General features: G+C 50.2%; 1 protein-coding gene across 1 annotated transcript; it reads right to left on the reverse strand.

Moving 5' to 3' along the window:
- Window positions 1-4,971: 4,971 nt before the first annotated feature.
- Window positions 4,972-8,006, reverse strand: ITPRIPL1 (ITPRIP like 1). The gene is made up of 3 exons (XM_036263071.1): window positions 7,772-8,006; window positions 7,528-7,618; window positions 4,972-6,693 (listed from the first exon to the last, which is right to left on the reverse strand). The coding sequence occupies exon 3, from the start codon at window positions 6,677-6,679 to the stop codon at window positions 5,021-5,023; it is 1,659 nt and encodes a 552-aa protein (XP_036118964.1). The 5' UTR covers window positions 6,680-6,693; window positions 7,528-7,618; window positions 7,772-8,006; the 3' UTR covers window positions 4,972-5,020.
- Between the last annotated feature and the right edge of the window lie 868 nt (window positions 8,007-8,874).

The raw sequence follows: 8,874 nt of genomic DNA on the forward strand, positions 1-8,874 counted from the left end.
TGCAGTTTGTCCCCAGCCCTGGTTGGGTCCTGTGGGTGGCAACCACTCGATGTGTCCCTTTCACATTGATGTTTTTCTCTCTCTCTCCCTCCCACTCTATCTGAACAAAATATCGAAAAATGTCCTTGGGTGAGGATAAAAAAAACAAAAACCTTCAGGAAAGGAGTCTTGGCTTAATCATCTTAAGAACCTTCACCCTAGCTTTATAGTCAGGAAGGCTCCAGGCCTATTAGCTAGATACCTCGTGTCCCATTGTCTCTGAATTGCCTGGCAATAAATTTCCTGCCATGTATGTTCTGCTGTTCCTCAACTACCTGTAAATCGCATTCTCATTTCAGAAATCTATTACCTCATTCATCCTCTCTTTCTCCTTTGTCCAGAAATGTCACATATGCCGAATGTTGCCTCACTGTCTTTGAACTTTTCATACTTGTGTGAATTCCCCAGGAACACGTATTAAACATTTTTCTCCTGTTAATCTGTCTTTGTTCATTCGATTATTAGCCTAGCTAGAAGAACTGGTGGGAGGGAAAGTATTAACTTTTTTTTCACCCGGCTGGTGTGACTCAGTGGTTGAACGTCAATCCATGCACCAAGAGGTCGCGGTTTTGATTCCTGGTTGGGGCACATGTCCAGGTTGTGAGCCCAATCCCAAGTGGGGGGCATGCAGAAGGCAGCCAATTGATGTGCTCTCTCATCGATGTTTCTATCTCTCCCTCTCCCTTCCCCTCTCTCTAAAAATTAAGGGAAAAAAATCTAAAAAAAAAAACCTCTTTTTAGCCCCTGCACATTCAAACATTCCACTGCTCTAGAAACTTTAAAATATATATATTTTTTATTTTTAAAGGGAGAGAGAGAGAAACATCAAGTGCTGCCACCTGCAACCCTGCTGGGGATGGACCCTGCAACCCAGGCATGTGCCCTAACCAGGAAGTCAACCAGCAACCTCTTGTGCATGGGATGATGCTCAACCAACTGAGCCACACCAGCCAGGGCTGCTCTGCAAACTTTTGTTGTTGTTAATCCTTACCTGAGGACATTCCTCCATTGGTTTTTAGATAGAATGGAAGAGAAGAAGGAGGAGAGAGAGAAAGAGACATCGATGTGAGAGAGACACACCAAATGGTCACCTCCTACACAACCCACACCTAGGCTGGGGATCAAACCTGAACCGAGGCATGCGTCCTTGACTGGGAATTGAATCTGCTACCCTTCAGTCTGCTGGCTGATGCTCCAACCGCTGAGCAAAACTGGCCAGGGCTTCTCTGGGAACTTTTAACGTGATCTAAAGGCCTTTCAGTGTCCTGCCCCTGCAGCCTCTCCAGCCTCATCTTGCACCTTGCCTCCCTTTGCTCCCTGTACTCTGGTCACGTGGGCCTTCTTTCAGACTCCCCATCACCATGCCCACTCCCAGCACAGGGCCTCTGCACGTCATGTCTTCCATATAGGGTCTCTTCATCTCCATCTTCACCCAATTAAGTCACATCACTTCCTCAGGGAGGCCTTCCCTGATATACTCAAGTGTCTGTACTGGAGGCTTTAGCAGAACTTGTCACCTGTGTAATTTTATATCTACTAGAGTGACTATGTCATGTTTAGCCCCTCTATAGACCATCAACTCCATAAGGATGAAGCCATGTCCTTGCTCACCTTTGTTTTCCCAGGGCCTGGTGCCAGCCCTGGACAGAGCAAGCATTTAAATATGTATTGAATGAGTGATACTCGAAGACAAGTTTAAATCCTGAATTGGGCATCTCAGCCTCTCTGGGCCTCATTTTCTTCCCCATTTATAGAACAGTGATGAGAATACTCCCTTTCACTGGGCCTTATGAGGAATTAATAATAGATTAAACTCCCATGAGCACATGGGGTCAGTATGCACTAGGGTGGAAGAGAGTGAGCATTGGATTACATGTCTGCACCAATTAAGGGAAGCGGGCGTTGAGAGGGTAGTAGGTGGCACAGAATCAGGTGCCTCTGAAGAACTGGCTTGGAACTCCTGCAAAGGAAGGCTACTAGGTGACCCATTAGGTGAGGCATGATGCTGTTCTGTGGCCATAAGGAAGCCTCCTGAGTTGACTTCTTGGGGCTCCATGTGCTGGGAGAAAGGGGCCAGCTTTACCCCCAGCTCTCTGAGTACAGGCAGCTAGCTCGTCCACCTCTTGTTCTGAATGCCTATCTTTTGTTTTGGGGGACCAGGAGTACAGAGGGTGCCAAAAGACTGAATGATTTATCAGTGGTGTCAATGGTGTGCAAAACTCAATTACCCTGTATGTACAAAAGTAGTGGGGTCCCTCCCCCATTCCTTCTCAGCAGAAAAGGAATGCTGAGGCCATTCGCCTTCCTCATTGTCACTCCTCACTGAGGTTTTACTTCCCCCAAATGAAAGCAAACAGCCTTAGTTTAGGTGAGGAACAATAGTGTTATCGATTGGCTACCTGAACAAGCAATTTGTTGGCTTCAGATTTGCCCTGACCTTCCAACTTGCAGCTGGCTTATATCATAATGTAGTTCAAGACCATGTTGTCACGGGCTCAAGGACACATAGTTGAAATGGCTTTACATTCATTTTGGCCTCTGAGTAAATGCCTTTAATTTTGTATGTGATATGAAATTCCCGACCTTCTAAAGACTGGGCTAAGAATCAACAATTTCTGTCTTCTGGAATTTCCAAACAACATTCCAACCTTTGGCTTAAAATTAATTCAGTGCGTTTTGCTTTTCAAAGAACTTTAAGCCCTACATGTTGTTTGATTCCCAAGATGGTGCTGGAAGGTTGCTGGGACCAGTAGTTTCCACCAGGCTCAGCCACTTACAAGCTAGGTGACCCTCGGGAGGTTGTGTACCCTTTCTGTGCCTGTTATTTCATTGGCGTAAATGAAATAAAATGGAGAAGATAAAGCTCTAACATCATGGGGTGCTAGTGTGAGGGTTAAGCAAGTTACCAGATGTGAGCATTTAGAACAGTGCATTTAGTTCACTGGCAATGCTCAATGAACGCCACTATTTTCATTACTACAACTGCTGTTTTATCCTGGGTGCCAGCCAGGTATTGTTTTAGAAGAAAGCTCAGCTTCCTAAATATCTGGAGGTTTCCCCTTTCATTGTAAGAGTATTCCCAGAGCACTACAGCTCCATTCCTCCCACTTGTTTTTCCTATACTCTTTCTTACACCTGCTGCCCCACCCAAGCTGTGCTGACTGTTCCCTTTGTAGTCTTCTGCCAGCTCATAACTTCATGTTTTCTTTCTTGCCTCTTATTAGGCTAGAAACCGCACAGTGCTACAACATCATACCGCCTTCTCCCTCCCGACAGACTTATGCCCTCTAGAACTTTTTTGCATAGATTCCAACTTATACAGAAAATAGCCTTCTTTATTGATTTAGAAAGAAACACCAGTAAATTATTTTCTAAACAAAAAGCATATGGATGTTTATAGAACACCAACATCCCACCAGCATGGAACCATCATTGCATCTTAACCTGAAAGCAGTACCTGGCAAACACCTGCAGACAACATGGGAGCACAGTGACTACTAAGCAGTGGGAACCCCAAATATTAACTGGCATCGGCTTCTGGGACACTTGTAATTTATTTTTGCTTGGAAGAGAGTGTGGATTCTACAACCAAAGACCATAAGGCCGGCATCTTAACCCCTCTTAGATCAAGTTAAATGTGGGGCCAGGTTCTCCACCTATCTTCCTGATTTGCAAGGTAGGAACAGCATTGGATTTCCAAAACAACCACACCCACAACTATTGTCATATTTCTTAACCCTCCTCTTCAGGACGCCCAGGGTTTGTTTTGTGTTTTGTTTTGTTTTGTTTTTTAATCCTCACCCAAGGATATTTTTCCGTTGATTTTCAGATAGAGTGGGAAGGAGAGGGAGAGAGAGAGAAATGTCAATGTGAGACACATCGATTGGTTGCCACCTGCACGACCCCAACCAGGGCTGGGGATCGAACTGCAACTGAGGTACATGCCCTTGACCAGAATCGAACTTGCGACTCTTTGGTCCTCGGGTTGACACTCTAACGGTTGAGCCAAACCAGGCAGGGCGTATGCCCAGGGTTTAAAAGAACAGAAAAATACACCAATCACACTTCCAGCATTGCGACTTTGTTCAAGTTGGACTGCTTCCTAGTCCCTTCCAGTCCAGCTCTGCCAGTGGTTGATTGCTATGACCTTGCTTTGCAAAACTGCAAATATAGTTCAAATGATCCTTTTTGATCTTTGAAAAGAGAATACAAAGGCATTATCAGACTCAGAAAAAGCACAGCTATGCATGGTAGCTAAAACTTTCATTTAACAAACACATGGCTCCCCTCAAAAACAACAATTGTCCATCTCAGAGTCCTCTAAAGATCATCTTCTTTAAGGGTTTTATAATGTTGCTTCCAGGCACTGAGGTCATCAGATGTTGGCTATTTAATTTTAGTAAATACATTATCTTAATTATGGACCAGGTCACTATTGACTTAATATTTGTGAATCAATGTTAATAAATTATTTGGGTAGAAATGGAATTGTTTCAGATGCATAAAAACAGCCATATTGTCATATAAAGATTGGGTTAAGTTAAGAAAACAGAAAATAAACATCTTGGTTGTATCTTCAAATAGTGAAAGTCTGAAAAATTAGCTCCTAAAATATGAGAAAGAATGAGCTGGAATGGAGGTATTTTCTGATTCTTTCACTTCCAGTGTTGATACGAAACACTACTTCACAGGTCACCTCTGGATCTAACTCTTTAGCAGCAAGATTCTCCCATAACATCTATTTCCCTGGGCTCTCTCTGCGGGTCATGATGAAAATTAAGTCAGGAGAAGAAAAACTCAGATGACCCACTGGGACCCCCTCTTTGTGACCACTTCATGCATTCCTTAAAGTGTCTTAATCTATTTCAACCCCTACTCACAAGGTAAAGGTCACATATACCACTGATGTAGCTGAAAAATAAACTCTTTTTCAGCCTGAAGAATCAGAAATATCTTCTCCCCTTTTTTAATGGCCTTTATATTAATGTGCCTCAGCCAACGGGGCACAAGGCAGAGATTTCACCTGGGTCAGAAGGTTGTGGAACTCTTCCAGTGCCTGTGAATGTGCCACGGGGTTTAGCACCAGGTGTTGGAAGAGATTGACGGGCTCAGCATTCCGAAATTTCTTAGGGATCGGGATGGTCAGGGGCAGGAAGTTGTTACCAATGAGGAAATGATGGAGGGACCTTTGCTGGAGGCTACGGCCCAAGAACCAGAGGATGTCCTGGAGCCGCTGGGAGAGCATGCTGTGCTGCCAGTCCGTGAGGGGCAGCCACAGCAACAGGTGCATGAGGGCTGTTTTGAAATGGTAAGAGGTAAGGATGGGATGGGATGCTCCCTGGGGTAAGCTCTGAAGGTCCCGGAGACTTAAAATGATCTGGAGGCACTTGAGGTGACAGGTGTTCTCCGGAGCAAAACGCCCTACCAATTTCAGGAACAAGTGCTCACAGGCTGCAAAGGACTCGGGCCAGTCCACACTAGTGAGCTGTTCCTGGTCAGGGGCCCGACTCACCAGGTAGACCAATGTGTCTTCTCGTTGCACTCCCAGGATCAAGCGGATTGAGAGAAATCGGCCTGAGCGATAATCCAGCCTGAGCTTGCAGGACGTGGTGGATGGTGGGAAGCTGAGCTGAAAGTCATATTTGTGGGCCACGAGGGCCCAGGCATTGCCCACCATGTTCCGGAACCACTGTACAGTTTTGCACACATCCAGGTGGGAGCCGGTGCAGAGGGTTGCTTTGAGGGAGCTGCTGCACTTGCCCAAGAGGGCTGAGTGGTCCCTGTGGTGGTGCACCAGGCACAGCACATCACCCAGAAGCTTCTCGCGTTTGCACACACATTCGGACTCCACCAGCACACTGCCACAGCGGCGGCCTAGGGATGGGTCCCTCATCTCCAGCACAAACATGGCGCCCTGGGGGGGAATAATGGGCACCAGTATATCAAATTTCTGGGTCTCATGGAGGGTTCCCCATTTCTCAAAGGCAGCCCCGATGCCCAGGCAGTCCTCCAGCTGTGGGTGAGCCTCCCGGTGGCTGAGCCCCTGGCGGCTGAGCGCCCGGCAGGCCTCAATGAGGTCATCCACAAAGCTCTCCACAAACTCGCAGGTGCTGGGCAGGTCGCGGATGACATTCTGGACATAGTGTCTATAAAAGGATTCCAGGGCCTCTTGTGAAGGGAACTGGGTAAGCCAGTTGTAGGAGGTGACAGGTACCATCCGGACTTCCTCCTCATCCTCATCACTGCTGGAATCAAAGGCTGGCTCATGCTGCATGTTTTGTCGCAGAAGCTCAAAGATGAGAAAAAAGCAAAAGAGGCCAGCATTCCACAGGTTTCCCAGCATCCAGCTCAGCGGCCCCTCCTGGCCCTCAACCGGGAATGACCACCCCACGTCTTTCCTTCCCAGCACTACATGGTCACTGGATATGTCTCCTCTCCAGAAGTTCTCTGCCTTCTGCTTCTGCTCAGCTACTTGCTTTCTCTCTTCAAACTCTATCTCTAACTGACGCATCTCCTCGCTCATGCGCTTCTCCAGCTGCCGACTTCTGGCTAGTGTGTCCAGATCCATCCGGTCACTGACCATCAAGGGGTGGTGAACAACATACATCACTGCCAAGAATAGAAGGCTTATCACAGCCATGGAGGCCTCTGCATCTGGAGAAGTAGGGGGTGGGAGTCAGTGGTAATCTTCAGGACTTATCCACTCCCAGTGCATATTCCCCAAAGCTCTGAAACCCTAAATCCTGAAGCCAACTACCCAGGACCAACAGAAAGCTCACAGAGCTGGGGTTGGACAGAGCCTGGGTGGTCTGCCTGGGAGGAGGTTTGAGAGAAATGGGAGCAGCAGGATATGCCGCTCTGTCACTACTGCTTTCCTTCCCCATGGCTTGGGTGGTATTTAGGCGTCCAGACTGTGGACATGGGACTGTTTTCAATCCTGTGTAGGTAGGATGGGGAGGAGGATCCTTGCGGCCTCATCCAACTCACCAGTCCACCATGGGCACCAGGTGTGCCTTGCTGATCCCAGAGGTTCCCTTCCACCAGGCAGGAAGCACTGGTCTGCCTGGGCAATACCTTTCCTCTTGCCAGGCAGTCAGCCCCAGGCCCCATCTGTAGCATCCCACTTACACTGTGACTTCACAATCCTCAGTTCTGCTCACCCACTGTCATCACACAACAGCCTCTTCTCCCTGGTGCCTAGTGGGCCAACTCCCAATGGGCACTAGGGAGGCACAATGCCCAGCCACCCCTCCACTGCTTGCTGGCTGCTGTGCTCTCTGAGGTCCTAAGGGGGTTGCTGGATGCCTCATCCTGGCCCACAGGCAGGCACAGCTGCACCTCTCAGCCCAGGAAACTTGTAAAGAACCCGGGGGACAAATCCACCTGACAGCTAACAGTAGTCGGTTCCTCTGCCTCTCCACCCACCCACCACAGAGGCCTGAAGCTTCCTGTATTCACCCCACTAATCCACAAGCTGGCTGGGCTTACCGAGATCATGAAGGACCGAGCTGAGTGGGCGCTGAAGACGGGGGGCCTCTCCTCCCCTTGGAGCTTTGCCTTGCTCAGACTCACCAGAGCCCTGTTAAAATGTACAAGGTACTTGGGGATTTGGCTCAGAGCAGGGTGCCACCTCCCCATTCATAACTTTCCAAAATTCCACGCCCAGAGATCTCAACTCTCAAATGCCCATCCTCCCCGGGATTTTCGGGGGACCTAGGGCTAGGTTCCTCACCGACGGTGTCAGCGGGAACACGGTCTTAAAGAGACAGCGCGGCCTGACCGCTCCCGCCTACTTCCCGGCTGCGTGGTGGCTCCCGGTTCCTCGCTGGATCTGCCCGCGGGAGTGGCCCCATTTCCCTCTCCCCGGGAGCACATCATGTCCGTCCGCGTGTCCGGTGGTCTGTGCGCGGCCGCCGCTGAGACTCCAAGCTGCTCGCGCGGTTCTGAGGGCGCCAGCCCCGCACAACGACTCCCGCCGTCCAGGCCCCGCCCCGCGCCGTCGAGGGCCAGGCCAGCCCCCTCCAGGCCCCGCCCCGCCCCGCCCCGGCCGGCCGCGCAGGCCCCGCCCAGCCTCTCCCACCACACCCGGCGGCGGAGCGCGCTGCGGAGCGCACCGTGGGGCCGCGGTGGCCCTCAGCGCGCGCACGCAGCCTGTGTCGCGGGCCCGGCTCCCAAGGGCTTGTGCGCAGACCGCCGGAGGCTGCGGCCCCAGACTCGTAGCTGCGGGGCGCTCACGCCGCAGCCGCTCAGCCCCGCTGGGGTGGCGGCAGGGGCACCGCGGGGCCGGCGTCGGCTTCACTCGGCTTGGTTCAGTGGAGAATACGCGAACTGAGGTGTGAGGGTGACGGTGGCTTAGGCAGGAGCTGAGGCGGGGAACGTCCTTCCCACTTCGAGCCTGAGCGAAATGGTGCAGATGAGGTGTGTTGTCAGCATCACTCCCAGCCCACCCCACCCCCACGCAGGCGTTTCTCCGGCTCCTGGCTCTCCTGATGGACGGACCACACAGCAAACCTACCGTAGCTTATGAGGTGGTGTACAAGAGAGAACTTTGTAAAGTGTGGAGGCCAGACAAGCCTTAGGGTTAGTGTTAAGAAACACCAACAGAATGGATTTCCTGGAAAGGATCTGCACTGTATCAGGAAGAGCCTCAGCCTCTGTGCTGTGCCGACCACCCAAGGAGAAACGGAAGGGGTGATGATCTCTTGATAGTGACTGAAGTTCTGCTGAAGGACAAGTTTCAAGCCTGCTTCTCCAGTGGCAATGCAGAGGGGACCCCGAACTACTTTGAAGTACTTCCAAAAATATTGGCTTAATCAAGGAGGGGGGAACATTGTC

Source organism: Molossus molossus, unplaced genomic scaffold (assembly GCF_014108415.1).
Source record: "Molossus molossus isolate mMolMol1 unplaced genomic scaffold, mMolMol1.p scaffold_m16_p_15, whole genome shotgun sequence".
NCBI lineage: Eukaryota > Metazoa > Chordata > Mammalia > Chiroptera > Molossidae > Molossus > Molossus molossus.

What these genes read in the sequence shown, in the direction of transcription:
- ITPRIPL1 (XM_036263071.1), bottom strand. Translation starts at nt 6,679, where the DNA reads ATGGCTGTGATAAGCCTTCTATTCTTGGCAGTGATGTATGTTGTTCAC.